This window comes from Myotis nattereri (genome assembly GCF_964212035.1).
Source record: "Myotis nattereri genome assembly, chromosome: 3".
Taxonomy (NCBI): Eukaryota; Metazoa; Chordata; class Mammalia; order Chiroptera; family Vespertilionidae; genus Myotis; species Myotis nattereri.
Genome location: NC_138077.1, coordinates 45,659,120 through 45,679,738, shown reverse-complemented (window position 1 = coordinate 45,679,738; position 20,619 = coordinate 45,659,120). Strand labels below are relative to the sequence as shown.

The 20,619-nt window shown below is 46.4% G+C and overlaps 1 protein-coding gene across 1 annotated transcript in view; it reads left to right on the top strand.

The window, feature by feature from the left end:
- The window catches only part of MASP1 (MBL associated serine protease 1), a gene marked incomplete at its 3' end in the record, with an annotated part of 62,846 nt that extends 44,791 nt beyond the window's left edge, over window positions 1-18,055 (top strand). The window contains exons 11-16 of the mRNA XM_081087999.1: window positions 5,730-5,867; window positions 12,516-12,629; window positions 13,483-13,668; window positions 15,878-15,945; window positions 17,080-17,179; window positions 17,865-18,055. Coding sequence (XP_080944125.1) covers window positions 5,730-5,867; window positions 12,516-12,629; window positions 13,483-13,668; window positions 15,878-15,945; window positions 17,080-17,179; window positions 17,865-18,055 — 797 coding nt within the window. The remainder of the gene's footprint in view (window positions 1-5,729; window positions 5,868-12,515; window positions 12,630-13,482; window positions 13,669-15,877; window positions 15,946-17,079; window positions 17,180-17,864) is intronic.
- Window positions 18,056-20,619: the final 2,564 nt, after the last annotated feature.

Sequence of the window (20,619 nt, the reverse complement as noted above, 5' to 3'; positions counted from 1 at the left end):
TGACACCAGTCTCCAAGGAGCACATCACTGTCTACCTGGGCCTGCACGACATGAGGGACAAATCGGGGGCTGTCAACAGCTCAGCTGCCCGAGTGGTGCTCCACCCAGACTTCAACATCCAGAACTACAACCATGATATAGCTTTGGTACAACTCCAGGAACCTGTGCCACTGGGACCCCGCGTCATGCCCATCTGCCTGCCAAGACCCGAACCCGAAGGTCCAGAGCCCCACATGCTAGGCCTGGTGGCAGGCTGGGGCATCTCCAATCCTAATGTGACAGTGGATGAGATCATCAGCAGTGGCACTCGGACCTTGTCAGATGTGTTGCAGTATGTCAAGTTACCCGTGGTGCCACACGCAGAGTGCAAAACCAGCTATGAGTCCCGCTTGGGCAACTACAGCGTCACAGAGAACATGTTCTGTGCCGGCTACTATGAGGGTGGCAAGGACACATGCCTTGGAGATAGTGGCGGGGCCTTTGTCATTCTTGATGACTTCAGCCAGACCTGGGTGGCCCAAGGCCTGGTGTCCTGGGGAGGCCCTGAAGAATGTGGCAGCAAACAGGTCTATGGGGTCTACACAAAAGTCTCCAACTATGTGGACTGGGTGTGGAAACAGATGGGCTCTCCTCAAGGTCTGGGGGAGCTCCAAGTGGAGCGGTGAGCTGACTGGCCTCCTCAGGGCCTGCCTGCCCTGCCTCAGCCCAAGCGAGGCTGACTCCACACTTCTGACAGCACACTCCATGTTACTCACTGACTAGACCAAATGGAATGGAACATGCTTCTCCCATCCTCTGGGGACAGCCCCAGGACCCTGAGAGGCAGCACAGCTGTATGGAGGAGAGTCTCTACACAAAAGACCTGGGCCCAGAGCCCTGGGCAAGTCCCTTTCCCTCTCCAGGCCTCACTGTCCTCAGAAATACAAGGGAGCTAGACATCTGGGCCAGTCCTAGCACTCCTCTCCAGGACCGCTTTATCCCAGTGGCCTTATTTACTCCTATTCACTTATCAAATCCACTGTTGCTATAACTGGACCTGATTGTTAGAAAATGTTTCCTTACATTGAACTGAACTCCAAGTCCATATATTTTGCTAGCTCTGTCCTCTGGGCACAAACAAGTCTAGATCCTCCTCTAGGAGAAAACCATTGGGGAGATGGAGATTATACCCTGAAGCCCCTCTATCCTAGTGAAATCCCTGCAGTACTCTTATCCCTGGGATTTCTCTCCCAGAAACTTCTTGTAGTTCAAGCTTTAGTCTTTATGTTATCTGTTAAAGGGACAAAGAGAAAGCTGGGGATGTCTGGATGACTCGGGGAGGAGAAAAGCAATGGGAGGCTCCCCAACCCTGTTAAATTCCTATTGTCAACTCAGAACTTGTCATTTTGGACCACACGTCACTCTCAAATACCAGCTGACTACATGGGGTACTCCAGACAAGCATGAAGCAACCTGCCAGCCTTGGAATGTATCATCTGAAAAGGCTGCCTGAGCCCCAGCCCCAGACATGGAGACTCATCTGGATTGCTTGGAAAAAGAGAAGGCCCATGCTGTGCCCTGCTGTGCTTCTGAGTAGGAAAACAGAAGAAGGGTGGACTAAGGACATTAGGAGTGACCTCATCCCACCAGGCTGCCCAGCATGTCCAGGATCTGAGCTCTGCAGAGAATCTACCAGCATGGATGTTCAGAGGCATGAACTCCTCCAGTTTCCAGGAGCCCGAATAAAGGGCAGCAGAGATTTGCCTGTGAAAGGCAGTGAAATGAGACAGAGAGCCAGGAGGGCCAAGAGTCGTAAGCTCCAGCCCCAGCTCTATCCCCCACTGGCTGCATAACCTTTGACAAATCACTTTCCCTTTGGGGGCTCAGTTTCCCCATCTATAAAAGGAAGGCATTGGATTTCCCTCAAGGTCCTTTTAGCTCCAGCAGTCAGTGCTTCCAATTGCCAGCAGCCTCTCCAAGGCCTTCACAGGACTGACAGTCCTCCTGGGATTTTCAACCAGAGACAGGCGGCCAGAGAAGCCCCTAAGAGGGATTCCCAAGAGAACAGTTGGGAAGTGTCCACTTTTTTAATGGGTTCTTGAAACCACACTCCTGTACCTATGAGCGCTGCATGTAGAGGATGCTCTATATTGTATATCTTATATCACAAGCTCACCACTCTGTAAGGTGCCTCTGCACTCCGTGTCTCCTGTCAGGGATCTAAAGTGGAAATAAAACCTCTGTGGATAATCAACAGCCTTCATTTGGGGGTTTGATTATTGTTGATATTTGTTTGTTTGTGACTCTTTAAAAAGAAACTTACCCATCATAAAGCCAAAATTGCTTCCATTACGGAAAAGGTACAATGTTTGTCACCTAAATATCATCCAAGAAAAGGTGATGAGAAGTGGGGTTGGTTATTGACATGTGTCCTCTCAGAGGTTGCACATTCCTTCATTGCACTGCCTGCTATTTTAAGTCCTTGACTTCAAAGAGCTCAAACTAGCATGCAAGGCAAGGTCCTGTGCTTCTAGGTCTCACATAGGCAAGAGGAGTTAAGTGTCACAAGAGACGTGGAGATGGCAGTATTATGGGAACTTAAAAAGAAGAAGAAATCCATACAGCTGAAGGGGTTCTGGGGGACCTTTGCAGAGAGGTTGCAAAGGCTGTTCTGGGAGATGAAAGCACAGGCAGAATGGACAAAGATCAAGCAGGAAAGTGGGCATGACTGGAGTGAGAGCAGTGGGGATTAAGGGAGAGTGGAAAGAGTCTTGAAAGCCATTCTATGTTTGCACTCTGTCCTGAAACTAGTGACTCTCTACTTTGGGGTATATCACAATCACCTGGGATGCTTGTTAGAAATGCAGATTCCTGGGTCCCCCCCCCCCTGCCCCGGGAAATTCTGAATCAGCAAGTCTGAAGGTGGGCAGCATAGTGTGGAAAGTGGCTTGTGAGGAGGAACTGAGCTACAGAAACAGGTTGGGAAGGTACTGCAATCATTCTGGAGGGAAATGGTGAAAATCCACCAAACCTAGAGTTATGATAACACAGATGTGGGGGGCGGAGAGTTTTAAAACATTTAAACAGTGTGTTCTGCAGAACTTGGTGTCTAGGCATAGAAATAGTGCAGGTGTGGGGGTAGCACAAGGTAGCCTGTTAGTGAGGGCTGGCCATGGGATGCACTCATGCTGTGCCTTGGTTTGGAGTTTGTATCATAATGACAATATTATGCTTTCTACACCGTTGGGAGCTGAAACAATCCTAAACTATGTGTAAAACTTTATATGTAGCTGGTTTCAAGGATTATCATGTCCTGTGTTCTATTACCGTTCAGATTTTTACTTTCCTCTAGATATTTGGACTGTGTGTGTTGTGACATATTCAGACACTGAGGGGTCATGAGGTTACACGGAGAGCACACTGTGACATGGAGTGGAAGAGGCATATTGCTCTCTGTTTCCCCTGGTGATTTTTTTTTTATCCGGCTTAGTGATTGAATATGGGGATGAAGGAAAGGAAGGCAACAAAGAAGAGGCCAGTGCAGACGTTAAATGCAGGCATTAACAGTCATCTGAATAACAAAGAGGAGAAGGTTGGTGAAGGGTAGAGACCAGGGCTTGGTTTTTCTGTGCTTGATGAGTTCATGAGCACATCCAGCTGGAGATGAGGAAGGAGATATTTCAGAGGAGGGGCTTTTAGAGACACTGATTTGAAATCCATCAGTGTATAGGTAGTGTCATGGCATGGGAGTAGATAGTATTATCTACTGGGAGTTTGCAGGAAAATAAGGGGGAGGGGGGGTGGGGGTGAGGACAGAACAAGGGAAATACCAGCATGGGAAGCATAAAGAGAAACAAGAGAGACAAAAAAAGAGAGATCAGAAACAGGAAGAGAAGTGCTTCAGAAGCCAAGGAGGAAAAGTGTCAAGAGAGATAAAAAGTATTTATCAGTGCAAATGTCACAGGATAGTCCAGAGGAACAACTTAGGCTGGACATTCCCCAGGGACAGGCATCCTGGCTCCACTGTCAACTCTGAAAGAATAGCCAGGGAGCAGGCCCCATGCTGGTGTTTAAAGTCCCTAATCCTCCCTTTCTCCTCCTCCTCTCTCCTTCTCCCTCCTCCTCGCTCCATCTTCTCCTCCTCTTTCCTCCTCCTTCTTCCTCTTTTTCTTTTCCTTTTTCTTCTCCTCCCTCCTTCTCTCATTCACTCTTTCTCTTTCTTTACCTTCTCTCTTTTGCTCCCTCTCCTTCTCTCCTCTCCCCTCCTCCCACCTGGAGAGGGAGGGAGGGGAGGAGGAAGGAAGGAATGGGAGAGATAGATAAGGGGCATGGGAGAGGTTTTTAGCTTTTTGTGAGGCAGGACACTACCCTCACATTCTTCCTCCTTTGTGGCTTATAGAAAAATTATATGTTCAGTTCTCCCAGTTGTGGTTCCTTGAAACCTACAAATGTTTTACCACAGCCCCTGACTCTTCAAATGAAAGCTTGTATTTCCAGACTTTGGTTTGTACTTTGCTCTTTCAAAAGTCAAAGTTGTACCTAGCCTCACCTAAAACAATGATGCTCCAGGTTCAATAGTGAGGAGTCACAGGGCAAGAAAATTTCCTAGGGATGAAGAATCCATGAGATAAAATTTCAAATAGTATCTATCTCCCTATACATGTATATATCACTAAGTTCCATGTATGGGCCCAGAGCCATTCTATCTCCATCTATGTTTGTGTATCTATTAACTATTCAAATGACCACTTTTCTTCCAAGTATGTGAAGAGCATGGTGCTTCTTCCAAATTCACCTCAAAGGAGAAGGAAGGATGTGGAAACTGTCAACTCTTCTCCCCAGAAGTGTGGCTACGAAAGGGAGGAATAGGAGACACTTTGAAATGAATGGGACGCAGGGAGGGTAAAAATTTGATTTTAGGATGAGAAGGCCTGACCCTGTTTTGGAGGCATAAAGGAGAGCTGCAAAATACAGAAAAGGGATAAGAATCCATAAAGCCAGGTCCTCAAGAGTTTGGAAGTGAGGAGATCCAAAGCCCGGAATTAATTCTGGAGAGAAGAAAGTTGACAGAGGAAGCAGATGGAGTGAAGGATGGCTGGGGCACTTCCCACCCAGTGGGCTTTGAGTATCTGCTGGGAATGGGGAGAGGAGGTTAGCTTAGCGAGAAAGAGAATTATAGACTCACATAATTGAAGTCTATACCAAAAGGCTTCAGGTATGGTTAGATCAAGGGTTTCAAATATCAGGATATAATCTCTCCCTTGCTTCCTCCTCATCTTCTAGTTCCACTTTTCTCTATTAGTATCACTATTCTCAGCAGATTCTCCATGAAGTGATCTTTGGCAGATCTGGGCTTATAACCAGTAGTTTAGCAACCCCAACAGAGAAAGGTCTCTCTAATATGCTTAACCCCCAAGTCAGGCTTTCATTGGCCAGGCCAAGGTTACATTCCCACCTCAGAGCAAATGCTGTGACCAGGGGATGAGAGGCATGAATCAGTCGGGTCTGGGTCACATTCCTACCTCTAAAACCAGAGATAAAGTCATTCTAACTCAGGATATATGGACTGGGAATAGGGGAAGAGCAAATCCCAGAGGAAAATTGATGTGCTGTCACTGAATGGGGTCATGGATGCTGGGAGCTCAAAAATTAACAGTTGTTCCTAACAGAGAGTAATGAGCTGGCAGCTCTGGCAAAGGACAGGATGGAGCCAAGAGTGTGACATGTTTCTTCTCCCCTGGCCGCTACAGTGTGTGGGCTCCCCAAGTTCTCCCGGAAGCTGATAGCCAGGATCTTCAATGGGCGCCCAGCGGACAAGGGAACCACCCCCTGGATTGCCATGCTGTCACACCCAAATGGGCAGCCCTTCTGTGGAGGCTCCCTTCTAGGTAAGGAGAAGGTGGAAGGGGTGGGAAACCCAGGGTTAGGAACCAGTGTGGGAGCAAAGGTAGACTGATCAATATTTCTTCATTGAGAACCACTGTCTACACCAGGGCCAAAAAGTATAGTGTAGAAAGGGCCCTCAGCTGGGGCCAGGGTTTATGTGTTCCTGTTATAGCTGGCTCCTTTAGTCAGCAAACACCTACTGAGTCCTGGTCAGTCTCTGGCACTTGGAAGGATCAGAGAGTCAGCCCCTCAAACATGGATTACAGCACATGGCTCAAAGGCAAGGTGTGCGAAGGCTGTGGAAGCAGGGAAAACCAGGAAATTCACCCTGGAGAAGTGAGGGAACTTTCTTACAAAGGCCTTGAATGCCCCACTTAGGAATTTATATTTTATCCTGAACACTATTGCAGGCTTATAAGCATGTTCTGGAAAGTTCTCTCCAGAGGCTATGTGTATTGAAAAGGAGGGTGACTCAAGAGGCCAGGGTTCAGTGAGGTAGCTATTGCAGTAGTCAGGAGGGAAGTCATTAGCTTCAGAATGAGGACAGGGGCCAAGGGATGGCAATGAGGCAGATTCAAAAGTATTGGGACATAGAGTCATCAGGCTTTTGTAACGGATTAAATGTGGTGGGAGTGGGAGCAAGGGTAGGAAAGGAAAGGCTGACAGACCTTCCTGCCACAATTGGGTCCAGATGACCTAAGGTCCATTCCAGCTCCGACATCCTAAGAAAAGGTAAGAGCACTCTGGAGTCTGCAGCCAATGCCTGGCTTGATCCCATCACAGAGGAAGAAGGTCTGGATGGGTTCACATCTGCCTACACAGCTCCTGGGGCTGCTGGTCTCGCCTCTCACTAACCCACCTCCACCAGGGTTCAGTCAGGTGAGGACAGCTCCCCACCAGGCATCCCCAAGGGCAGGTACCAGGTCTGGACACCATGGGATATGTGAAAGGGCAACCAGGCATTAGCCCTTCTCTTCAAGAAATTGATCCTTACATTTTCACAAACACAAAGGTGAGTATTACCACCCTATTAAGCCTCCCAAAGAGGCACAGAGTGACTACAGGTGACAGGGGCAGCCCTGTGAGGAATGGGCAGGGGAGAGGACCAAGGGATAGAAGGAGGGAGAGGGACAGAAAGACAGGAAGCAGAGAAAACCAGGAAATTCACCCTGGAGAAGTGAGGGAACTTTCTTAAAAAGGCCTTGAATGCCCCACTTAGGAATTTATATTTTATCCTGAACACCATTGCAGGCTTATAAGCATGTTCTAGAAAGTTCTCTCCAGAGGCTATGTGGATTGAAAAGGAGGGTGACTCAAGAGGCCAGGGTTCAGTGAGGTAGCTGTTTTTTTGTTGTTGTTGTTTGTTCTTTGTTTGTTTGTTTGTTGTTTTTTAACGGTTTTGTGAGAGCTTTAATGGCACAAATGATTATAGCTACAAGTTATACATGTATTGTAAACGGTATATAATGATACAAAGTGCTAACTAAATAGATGAAGAATGCAGAATCACTTTGGCTCAGTTAATTCCAATAACTTCAACAACTGATTCACTTAAAAATTCATCTGCCTGGCTAAGTCTTCAATTTTTAGAACAGTAAATATTTGTACTGCAATCAAAGTAACTTGTTGCACTTTTCAATGTGCAAGTTTGTACAGTTTTACTCTTGACTCTATTTATAAATATTTTAAGTCAGTTTTTATCACACAGTAGAAAAACGGATCCTGCCTTTTCATCTCCAAATTGTAAACAGGTGTAAAGCTTTTTAAACATTACTCTTAAAATGTCAACTGTTAATTGTTGGATTCTCCTTTCCAATCACATAATCTGTATCTGTTCAACACAAATGTAGGGAGGAGCATAAATATCTGTCCCATAAGCTAGTGCAAACAATAAACACTGCATCATTCCACCTTATAGAAGTTCTACTATGACCATGTAATAAACAGTACAAAATTTCACTAGTATTTTTAAGAAAAAGGACAAAATTAAATTTATTTTCAATGTTGAAAAAATATCATTAATATATCCAAGTTCAATCATACTGAGAGAACTATTACTGAATTTCAAAAGAGAGCGATGCAGTGCCTGTACAAAGTTGGTCTTATTTTAAGAATAATTTTGCTCTTCTCTCCCATAATACCAAATTTTATATTATAGCAGTTTAATTATTTAGTTCTCTTAACTTTAGCAGCTTTTCCAATTTTATTCAAGCTTTTCAAAATCAGTGGATCATCAAATTTTTGTTCTTCCCAAAGAAATTTAAATATGAACATTGTGCCCAATGCTTATTTGTATCTACTGCATGTTTATTCCCTGTCATGTTTTGAAGATGTTAGAAGTCTGCTTATCCTCGACCACGCTATGAGTTCTCCCATGCTCCACCCTGCACAGCTCTCCTAATCTAGAATCTCTCTCCTCCTCCTGGTATTCAATTTTTTAGAGGGAGTACAGGGTGGGAGGGAACGCAAGAAAGGGGCTGAGGGACAGAGGAAGGAGGGAAAGCACCACCATTTCGATGGCTCAGGGACTCCAAGAGTATTTGCAGAGCTGGGAGGCAACGCCACATCTCTGGACTTCCCATTGCACACCCCTGGGTCCATTTAAATGCTCCAGAGCCTAGCTCTGAGATGGCTCTCTCATCCCATTTTATCCACATGGAAAATTTGGTCAACAGTCCCTGGCTGTGGACAGAGCTCAAAAATGCCTCCAGACAAAGAGATTGACCTGCATCGAGCTCTATTTAGAACCCAGCAGCCAGAGCACATAGCTGCTCCTGAAAGGGCCAAGGAGAGCCTAAAACCTGCTCCCAAAAGGTACCTCTGCTTGGGACTCTGAACTCCGACCTGAGACCCACACCCCAAAACCCTGGTGCCTTTCTTTCTTTTGGCTCATCCTGGTTATGACTATAGTTTTAGTTACTTATGAGTTTATCATATGCTTCACCTAAAGGATGAGCCAAAGCCTGACACTATATTAAACAAAGGGCAGGAACCGGTCCACTAAGGGGAAAAGACAGCTGAGATAGAAGACATGCTCTAAGCTGATGGTCAGGAGACCCAGGGTCTGGCCCTGGCCTGTTACTAAACTTCTGAGTGACCCTACAGATCCCTACATTCCTCCAGGCCTCAGGATTCATATATATAAAACTAGAGGCCTGGTGCACAAAATTTGTGCACTGAGGGGGCTGTCCCTCAGCCCAGGCTGCACCCTCTCCTATCTGGGACCCCACAGGGATCAGGCCTAAACCAGCAATTGGACATCCTTCTCACAACCAGGACTGCTGGCTCCTAACCACTCACCTGCCTGCCAGCCCGATCACCCCTAACTACTCCCCTGCTGGCCTGATTAATGCCTAACTGCTCCCCTGCTGGTCCTATCACCCCCAATTGCCCTCCCCTGCTGGCCCAATCGCTCCCAACTGCCCTTTCCTGCCATCCCAATCATCCCCAACTACCCTCCCCTGATGGCCTTATCGCCCCCAACTGCCCTCCCCTGACAACTTGATTGCCCACAACTGCCCTACCCTACTGGCCATCTTGTGGCAGCCATCTTGTGATGACGTGGGGTGGCCATCTTGTGGTAGCTATCTTGTGTTGACGTGGGGGAGGCCATCTTGGGATGACGCAAGGGCACAGGGCCACCTAGGCTTTTATTAGTATAGATGAGAGGTTAGGATCAGAGCAGTGGTGGCAATAGTATCATCTGGGGAACTTTAAAACATATTTGTGCCTGGGCCACACTCCAATAACTTAGCTGGTCTGGATTCAGGGCCAGGTACTATTTTTTTTTTAATTAAATCTTTATTGCTCAGATTATTACAGTTGTTCCTCTTTCCGCCCCCCCCCCCCATAGCTCCCCTCCACCCGGTTCCCACCCCATACCCGCCCCCCCCCCCACTGTCCTCATCCATAGGTGTACGATTTTGTCCAGTCTCTTCCCGCTCCCCTTTCCCCCCCAAGAATAGTCAGTCCAATCCTTTTCTATGCCCCTGATTCTATTATATTCACCAGTTTATTCTGTTCAGCAGATTATTTATTCACTTGATTTTTAGATTCCCTTGTTGATAGATGTGTGTTTGTTGTTCATAATTGTATCTTTACCTTTTTCTTCTTCCTCCTCTTCTTAAAGGATACCTTTCAGCATTTCATATAATACTGGTTTGGTGGTGATGAACTCCTTTAGCTTTTTCTTGTCTGTGAAGCTCTTTATCTGACCTTCAATTCTGAATGATAGCTTTGCTGGGTAAAGTAATCTTGGTTGTAGGTTCTTGCTATTCATCACTTTGAATATTTCTTGCCACTCCCTTCTGGCCTGCATAGTTTCTGTTGAGAAATCAGCTGACAGACATATGGGTACTCCCTTGTAGGTAACTGACTGTTTTTCTCTTGCTGCTTTTAAGATTCTCTCTTTGTCTTTTGCTCTTGGCATTTTAATTATGATGTGTCTTGGTGTGGTCCTCTTTGGATTCCTTTTGTTTGGGGTTCTCTGCACTTCCTGGACTTGTAAGTCTATTTCTTTCACCAGGAAGGGGAAGTTTTCTGTCATTATTTCTCAAATCGGTTTTCAATATATTGCTCTCTCTATTCTTCTGGCACCCCCATAATTCAGATATTGCTATACTTGAAGTTGTCCCAGAGGCTCCTTACACTATCTTCATATTTTTGGATTCTTTTTTCTTTTTGTTTTTCTGGTTGAGTGTTTTTTGCTTCTTCGTAATTCAAATCTTTGACTTGATTCTTGCGATCCTCTAGTCTGCTGTTGGAACTCTGTATAATATTCTTTATTTCAGTCATTGTATGCTTAATTTCTAGTTGGACCTTTTTCATAACCTTGAGGATCTCACTAAATTTATCGTTGGTTTTTAGAAAATTCTTGAAAAACCTTAGAAGTGTGGTTTTGAACTCTATATCCTGTAGTTTGCTTTCCTCCATTTCTGTCATTTGTGACCTGTTTCTTTGTCTCCCCATTTTGGCTGCTTCCCTGTGTTGATAGGGTGGCTTTCTGTGCTAAGTGTCCTATAGGGCCCAGTGGCTCAGCCTCCCCAATTACCTGAGGTGGACACTCTTGGTGCACCCCTTTGTGGGCTTTGTGCACAGTCTTTTTGTAGTTAAGCCTTTATTGTTGTTGGTATCACTGGGAGGAATTGACTTCCAGGCCAATTGGCTGTGAGAATCAGCTGTGTCTGCAGTGGGAGAACTTCTGTGCAGGAGACACCCTTCTGGGCAAGACTTGCTTCTGTGGGGCTTTGGTGCTCACTGAGTCTGCCCCCTGAGTGTGTCCCCTATGGATCTGAGGAGTTGTAATCTGGATGGTTCCACTCTGACCACTGGGTACACTGGCTCTTGGATCTCTAAGGAGGTGCTAATTTAGCCTCTGCCTGAGGCTACTCAGCAGGAGCTATGGAGAGATGTGCAGATTCCTCTTCTTTGTTTGGGGTTTGGAGGTGCCCAAATGAGGCCCAGCTGTGAAGCAATGCAAGCTGCTGTGGGGCATTGGGCCTTCTTTTGGAAGTTCTGGGTCTCTCTGACCCAGCTGCAGTTTGTTAGGTAATTTTCAGATTGCAAAGGGCCAGGCCTTTCATATGCAAAAGACTCTGTGCACAGCTTGGCTGGGGCAGGGTCTCAGGGGATCAACAGGGCAGAGCAAGCAGCTATGGCTGATCCTCAGCCCTGTCCTAAGAAGCCCCACATCTCAGTGTCCCGGTAATCTCTGCAAGCACCTCTGAGAGAAAGCCACTCTCAAGTTCCGACTGATGCCAGACAGTCCAGTTTCTCCCTGTATGAGTCTGAGTCCCCAGAGACTCGCCCAGAACTGGAGTTCAGAGCAATTGGGAGCTTGAGACTCCCTCCAGATTGAAAAAGACAGCCGTGTCCTCAGTTGCCAGCCCTTTCCACATGCGCCTCCGTACCTCTGCACTTTACTTCCGCACCTCCTCTGAGTCTCACTGTGCTTTTCTGTTTCCTTCTAGTTGTAGAATTTCCACTCAGCCAGCCTTCCTGTGGTTCTGGATGATGTCCGTTTTGTCTTTTAGTTGTATTTTTAAAGTGGTTGTGTGAGGCAGCAATTTCCAGTGTTTACCTATGCCGCCACCTTGGTTTCTCCTATTTCTTTTTTTTTAATTCCCCAGGTGGTTCCAATGTGCATCCACAGTTAGGAAGCAGCACGATATGTCAGTGCTTTTACAACCTCAGTGTGCCTAGGAATTACTCAAGGATCTTGTTAACATTCCCAAATTTCCCTACTAAAGGCAGATTCTGCTTCAATAGGTCTGAGGTGGTGGTCTGAGAATCTGCATTTATAAGCCATTTCCAGATGGGGCTGTTGACACTGGGCCAGGGACCACAAGTCCAGAGGAGTAGCCAGTGAGCACAAGGTTTTTTGTGGACCCACTTTGGCCTGTCTGGAGCTCACCAACCCTATGGGTTTAAGGGGGCACTGAAACCCTGTTAAAGCTGTTCAGCCTTAGCTTTGGTTGGAATAGGCAAATAAAAGCACAGATTCAACTCCTCATCTTCAGATTAGAATATGAGTGTCTGACTTGAGGCTTTGAAATGCAATGGCGAAAGGTGCCCTAGAGTAATCTGAAGGCCTCAGCTCGAGGCAAGTTGTGGCAGTCCAGGGCAGTGTGTGTACACAATTCTGTTGTCAGGCTCCAACTGGATTTTGACGGCGGCTCACTGCCTCCACCATTCGCTCGATCCAGAGGACCCAATCCTCCACGACTTTTACCTGCTCAGCCCTTCTGACTTCAAAATCATTGTGGGTGAGTGAGGGGCAAGCTGACTCCTGAAGCCAGTTGTGGTTCTGGGAATGGGGTGTGTCCACTCAATCATTCATCAGGACAGGATCCCTGGGATGAAGAACCAGCTGGGACTGGAGTCCAAGGACCTGAGTCTAAGCTCAAGGCAATGATTTCCAGGTGCAGGGAGCATGAGCAAGTCATTGAAGTCTAGGCCTCAGTTTTACAATGGGGAAATAAAGAGCCAATCTAGATAAATTCCAAAGACACTTCAGGCTTCTATGAATCCATGATTACAAGTGAGTGATACATATACAATTGCATCCCCAATACTACCAGCAAATTCAGTTTAGTTCCCTGCTGACATTATCCCAGGATCTAAAGACACAGCATAATTAATACCTAGTTCCTGCCCATAAGGAGCTTACAGTCTAATAAAGTAAAAAATATAAGCAGGGAGACTTCTAGTATAAGAGAAAAAGCAATAAGTTCTATAAGAGAAAAACAAATAAAATGTCATGGGAGTTCATAGGGAAAAGACTTCTAACTAAAAAATCAAACTCAAGAATTGGAGAGCCTTCATGGAGGAGGCAGCACATGATCCAGAAGGGTGCTTATATGATTTGAACATGTGGTGATGAGCTTTGGAATGAGTATTATAAAACAATGAGATCAGCTCATGAAGAAAGACAGAAATGGGAGCCCATGAGAATATATGGAGAAGGGCAAGTAGGACAGGATTGCTGGGGAAAGATGATTAAAGAGTTAAGGCTGGAAACATGAACTGGATAAGACAGAGGGCTGACAGGGAGTAAGTGTGACCTTATCCTCTGTGCCTCCATTACCTCCATGCCTCATGTGCCTTCTTCTTGCCCAGGTAAACATTGGAGACACCGGTCAGACGAGACTGAACAGCATCTCAGGGTCAAACACATCTTCCTTCATCCCCAGTATGACCCCAACACATTTGAGAATGATGTGGCTCTGGTGGAGCTGTCAAAGGGCCCGGTGCTGAATGACTTTGTGATGCCCATCTGTCTCCCAGAGAGTTCCTCGGAGGAAGGTACCTCTCCCCACCCCTGGTTCCACCTCTGCAGAGCATCAGGTACCTCCAAAGAGACTTCTTCTCCAGCGTTGGTGAGGCTGTGGTGCCAACGAAGCCAGCTGACGATGTCTGCATGATTCCTCAGCTGCCTCCCCTAAAACAACTGTCAGGCTGATTCCAAGGTGGCACATAGTTAATAGGAAGTGCTATATCAGCCAGAGTCCTCATGGGGAAACAGAAACTAGGCTAGTTATTATTACAGAGAGAATCTAACATAGGGTGCTGGAGGACTGGAGAAGTAAAGGGGGAATGCTGAGATAATAGAGATAGTACTTGCAGGAAGAAACTACTACTCTTGGGGCTGAGGGACAAAGGGAAGAGGTTGGAGTTATAGAACCTAGAACCCTGGACAGGGACCCGGTGGAGCAGTAACTCTGACTCCTGTGGAAGAGGCTCCATGCTGATGGTATTAGGGAAACAGCTGGAACCAAGCACCACTGCTGGGGTAAGAAACCACTGGTAGGGTGATGTCAACAGTAACAGCAAGCCTTCCTGGAAGTGCCTCCTATTTTCAGGATCCCCCTGAAAAAGCAGAAGTGCCAATTCTTCTGTAGGGTTACAAAACAGAGTATAGAAGGGTAAATTTGGAACTGAAGGACAATAGATTTATCACAGCATAGACTCACTCCCCATGCTGCATTTCCTGATTGGTTGGACTTGAAGAAGTTGCTGAACCTCGAGTCCCTTGCCTCTACACTGAGGATAATACCCCATGGGGTGGTCATTATATTTAAATGAAATACTATATTCAAATGTATCCAACACAGAGTGAGAGTCCCACCAGGGCAGTTGGCTTCCCTTTTATTCTGTTAGAAAGTTCAGGGGTGCCATGTTACAGCTAAACTCCTTCAGTGCAAAGAAGTTATAAAAGATGGCTGAATGGAATTTGAGAAGCATTAGGTAGAGTGAGCCAACAGGAAAGGCACGCCTACCATATGTAGTTGCTTTACATTCATTAACTTATTTACCACTTATAAAAGTCTTGTGAGGGGGTATGATAGTCCCATTTTCCAGATGAGAAAACTGAGGGTCAGCCAGGTGACGTGATTTACCCAAGGTCCAGCTTGTGAGAAGCAGATCTGGGTCCTCGAATCCAGGTTTTTCAATGTAAAGCCCAGTGCTGTATTCAGGATCCAGGCTTTTCTTCAAATAAGGAAATAAGTGAGTGCTCTATCAGTGTTTCACCCACTTCCACTCACTCTGAGATTTGCCAACTTCATAGACTTCTAGAATATCAGAGTTGGGTGGGGGGCATGGAGTTAGAGAATATCAAACCCAGCCTCTTCATTTTATGGATAAAGAAATTGAGGCTTATAATGGAAGGGAGGTGTGAGGGCTTGCTAAAGGCAATGTGCATATTGTGGACTAAGCTGGACTTTTTATTTTTTCCACAATTATTGATTGAGCACCTACTATGTGCCAGTACTGTTGCAGGCATAAGGATATGTGGGGCGCGGCTACAGTGTTTTGGCCAGGTTCAAGCCTCGGACTAATGAAAGGACAGGGTCCTCTCATTGCCACTGAGTCCCAGCTGGAAGGGCAGGGCCCTCCCAGCACAATTATAGCCAATGGCTGTGGTTGTAAGCTTGAACCTATGGTCCGAACACGTGGCCCCACGTATCTTGTGATAGAGTTCAGGTGCATGTAATTGAGTAGGGTTGAAACTCACGAGAATGCTGTAAACAACATGATCACGCCCCTACTTTGCCTCGTGGCATCGTCTATAAAATAAAGACACGGCTTGTGGGCACTGGCGCTGTCTCCTCATCAGGGAGCAGCGTCCCACTGAGACCCAGCTTTCATTCTCTTGTCTGTCTTTTCTCAATCCTTTCACCCCCCCAACTCAGGATCACCTTTGGCCATAACAGGGATACAGCAGTGAACAAGATAGATGACTGTTGTCATGGAGCCCAGGTTCCATGCTAGTTGGGAGTGGGAGAGATCAGACAACTAAACAAATCAGCTAATGATTCATAGAAACAAATGCCTAGACCTCTGTTGCAGATAACCTCCAACCCAGAAGTCTTCCTCCTCACCAAGCTGGCTTTTTCTGAGGGGGAAAATTCAACCCTTCCTTCTCAAGCAGAGGATGATGGGCTACAAGATGCAACCATCTGAAAAGCCCACAAACAGCCTCTCTGTTCCCACTGTGTCTTCTCTCCTCTAGGGACCATGGTCATTGTCAGTGGCTGGGGGAAGCAGTTCTTGCAAAGGTTCCCAGAGACCCTGATGGAGGTAAAGTTCAACTTATGCTCTACAGAGAGTGACACCCCTACCCCACCTGAGACCTTCCTGTTCCCTTAGGGACTTGGAGGCTGGAGCTGGGAGTGGTTGAGAAAGACACCAGAGGCTCACACACACCTCAAAGTTCACTAAGACTTTGAATCCCATCAAGCTTGATCTGTTTGTTCTGCATGTCATGGGTCTAGAATAATAAAGGCATAATATGCTAATTAGACCAGACAACCTTCCAGACGAAGCTGGGGCTGCGAGGGAAGCCCGGGTTCCGGGTACCTGCCAGTGGCCTGAGGAAAGCCTGAATCCTGGGTGCCAGAGGGAAGCTGGTGCTGGCAGCCAGGGGAAGGAAGGCCTAGTCCTGCACGAATTTTGTGCATCAGCCTTCAAATATATATATATACACACATATACATATACGTATATACACACACATACACATACTGACTATGCTCCAAGTTACATAAGATAGAAATGGACAAGATACAGACCTAGTGTCTGGAAGTTAATACTGTAGTGAGGGAGAACATAAGTAAATGCTTGCTGCAAGGTGAGCATCAGTAACCCTATAGTACTAATACTTATACAGCATTCATAGTTTACAAAGCATCATCTATCTGCTCATTCATCGCCTCTTTGAACTGAATTCAGTTCTCCACCACAGTCTGTGTGATTAGTATGTTAAATATTGTGACTTCCATTGTTCAGATGAGGAAACAGAGTCACAGAGGTTTGAAAAACAGGGATTAAGCCACTTGGCCCAGGCCCCACAGCCAGTAATGGTAGGAATGGGGGAAAGAAGACTGATCATAGATTTGCACACGGTGCCATATTTGAAATAATGCATGTGCTGGGCAAGTATGATCAGTTTACAGATGAGAAAACTGAAACTCAAAGAGGGCAAATGACTTTCCCAAGGTCACACAGCAAGTTTATGGCTGAGACTATACCTGATCATGGATCTGCTGATTCTCCATTCAGTATTTCTTCACCTGCACCATAGGGCAATTTCTGAGACCAGGACTAAGGTAGTCCCAAGCTCATCCAGCTGGGGAGCAGCCAGCTCTAGGGGGTGTCAGAACAGCAAGGACTCCTGAGCCAGTAGTGGGGACCAACAATGGCCTTGTATTTCAGATTGAAATCCCAATTGTTGATCACCGCACCTGCCAGGAGGCCTATGCCCCACTAAAGAAGAAAGTGACCAGGGACATGATCTGTGCTGGGTTGAAGGAAGGTAAGTCAAGAGACTTGTATATAATAATTTGGTGTCTAGCTCATGCATTGAAGTGGTGCAGGGCCCAGGAATGGAAGGGCTGGACACCTTGGAGTCTGGTAGGCTAAACAGGAAAGAGGGGCGGGGAGGAAGTTCATGAGAGGGAGGGTTCTGCCAGAGAAATGGCATCAGAGAGAAGAATGCTAAGAAATTTCCATTACTCCCTTCTCCACATTCACCTTTTCTCCTATGAAACACAAGAATCCTTCACTGGCACTTTCTAAAAATGACTGAGCTCTGAGGAGGCCTCACCTGGAACTGCTTTGAGTCAGTGGTTCTCAACCTGTGGGTCGCAATCCCTTTGGGGGTCGAACGACCCTTTCACAGGGGTCGCCTAAATACATCCTGCATATCAGATATTTACATTGTGATTCATAACAGTAGCAAAATTACAGTTATGAAGTAGCAACGAAAATAATTTTATGGTTAGGGGTCACCACAACATGAGGAACTGTATTAAAGGGTCATGGCATTAGGAAGGTTGAGAACCTTAGAGCCCATGTTTGAGTCAAATGATCTGCTTGCACCCCCTCGTGCCCAATTCTCTGAACTACACGTCAGCGGTGGGAAGAAAGAGGCTCCTTTGGATTTGGGGCTAGGGAAGGGGACAGGTTACTTTGACCTGAGTCTCTTTTTTTATATTTAGGGGGAAAGGATGCCTGTGCAGGTGACTCAGGAGGTCCCATGGCAACCCTGGATAATGAGACAGGCCAGTGGTACCTGGTGGGCACAGTGTCCTGGGGCAAGGACTGTGGAAAGAAGGACCTCTACGGAGTATATTCTGACATCTACAGCAACAAGAACTGGATCCAGAGAGTCACCAGTATGAAGAATTGAATTTCGTTTTCCACCACCTGTCCATGGTCAGTCAGCAGAAGAGGATAATTACTTGACACAAGACACCTTCACCCTTCAACTGCCTCATTCACCCATCCATTTCTGGCCAATAATGGGGGCATCTCGGCCCCCTTTTCACTCTCTTTTAAGAAGCAGAGTAGCCGAGTGATCAGAACACAGGGCTGGATCAGCCTCTATCACAAGTTTTGCAACAATAGACAGGTGACTTCAACCTCTTTTAACCTCAGTTTCTTTGTCCATATTCTGGAAATGGCATACCTTACCTACCTCATAAAAGTTTGATGAGAACTGAATTAATTAATATATACATAGCACTTAGCACAGTGCAGGCACAAAGTAAGTGTTCAGTAAATATGACTTAGCAGAACATGAGTATGTCTACCAGGCAGGCGAAATTCTCTTACAAATCCTGGCTGGGTCTTAAGTCTGCTCAGTGTGTACCCTTTCTCTCAACCTTAACTATCTCTTTCATCTGCCCCCAAATGCCCTATGCTTCTTTGCTACCATGCACCTTTCCAAGCCCCAATCCCTGTCCCCTATAAAAATGTAAAGAGAGAGGTTCTTAGTCCTATAGCATGTCCTACAGCAATGCTTGAGCTAGACACCAAATTGTGAGAGTGCCTGTGAGAAGCAGGGCAAGGAGGAAGACTGGGAATGGTTGACAGGGAAGCCAGACACCAGGTTCTAGAACCACCTCTGCCCCTAGCTCCCTGTGTGGCTCTAAGCTAGTCCCTTCCCCTCATCCCAAAGGACCCTCCCAGCTCTGACAATCCAGGATCCAGTGAAGCCATTTTTTTTCTTGATGAGATGAGTTAAAACCAAAGTAACCAAAAGGCCAAAATTACCTTAAGGTTCAATAGAGTTTTGACAGAAAATACTGCTGCTGCAGCAATACCAAACCCTGGTTCCCAAAGACATAGCTCAGACAAAATGTTAGTCAAGGGATCTTCCCTTATTGCTAAGCAGAGCATCTGCTCTAGGCCCCAACCTCATTCCCTTCCTGAGAACCTGAGCTGTACAAGGTCAGCCCTGAGAGACTAGACTAGACTCAGGCCCCTGAACTCTCCACAGCTGACCCCACGCAGCCCTTCTTCTGATTCCTCACCCCTGTTCCTTACCCTGTACACCCTAGCCCCACATGGTCATAAGTGTTTCTTACACAGAATCCCCTCAGAGAGCCATCTCCTCTCTCAGGAAGCCCCCAGAGACCTCATCCCCTCTGGAGCCTGAAATTTAAGCCTTTCAGGGGATCAGAAGCCCCAAGTCCCTGTCTGGTCCTATCAATTTTGATCTTCATGGGAGATTTCAGTTCTTGACCTGCTCTGAAGCTGCTAAAGTCATTCAGGGTCTTTTGCTGAAAGAAGATACAAAGAGTAAGACTTATGGACACTATGCCTTAGGCTGAATGCTCAGGGGCAGCAGTTCACAGCCTGCTTCTGGTTCTTTTCTTTCTTAAAAATATATTTTTATTTATTTCAGAGAAGAAGGGAGAGGGAAAGAGAGATAGAAAGATCAGTGATGAGAGAGAATCATTGATCAGCTGCCTCCTGCACACCCCACACTGGGGATCAAGCCCACAACCCGGGCATATGCCCTAACCAAGAATCGAACCATGACCTTCTGGTTCATAGGTCAACACTTGACCACTGAGCCATGCCAGCTGGGCTACTTCTGGTTCTGTGTGCTGGTCATCCTACCTCTCTGTGCCCTGCAGTTTATTCTATAAATGGAAGATCACTGTAGTACCCATTTCCAGCAGACATTTGTCAAGCAAGCTCAAGCTCTATTTCATACACCAAAAAAGAAGTGCGATGCAAAGGAATTGCCCTAAATCATTCCAAAACTCCATACTTCCCTGACTCACAGTACTGCCTGGGAGTTCCCATGTACCAGACTGAGCTGACTGCTCTGGAGACTACTGAGATGAGGGAAATATGCCTCCTTCCTCCCAGGAGCTCCAACACAGGGAACTGGCATACACAGGTGACCACCGTGATCAGAATGAACTCCGCCCACTGCGATGTGTGGGAGCAGCATGGAGGCATTTGAGAGGGAAGCATCAGAAAAGCATCCCGGAGGATATGGTGCTGGAGCTGAACCTTGAGGAGGGTGGGCACTTTCACAGGTGAGTCAGGGAGGCCTTCCAGGCAGAAGGAGAACAGAGTAAATGTCCCCTCGGGCTTTCCTCAGATTTACACGACCTTCTTTCACAAAAATGGCATATCTGGTAGACCAATGTTCTGATTCTGGAAGCAGACCAACAATTAAAGGGACTTTTCTTTGAAGTGAGACAACAATAGGACTTAGCCTTAGGATTTGTATACAAATACTGGTTTCCCTCCACTAATCAAAAGGAGAGCATTCCTATGAAACCCTCAGAAGTCAAAATGGTGTAAAGTGAAGAAACCATTACCTTAGGACACATATCACTAACAGATGCATAAAATAAATGGAGGTAAAGCACGAATGCTCACAGACACAGTACAGAACTATGGTGCCCAGATGCTGAGGTGCTGCATGTGGTTCCCGGAAGAAGCTTGGTG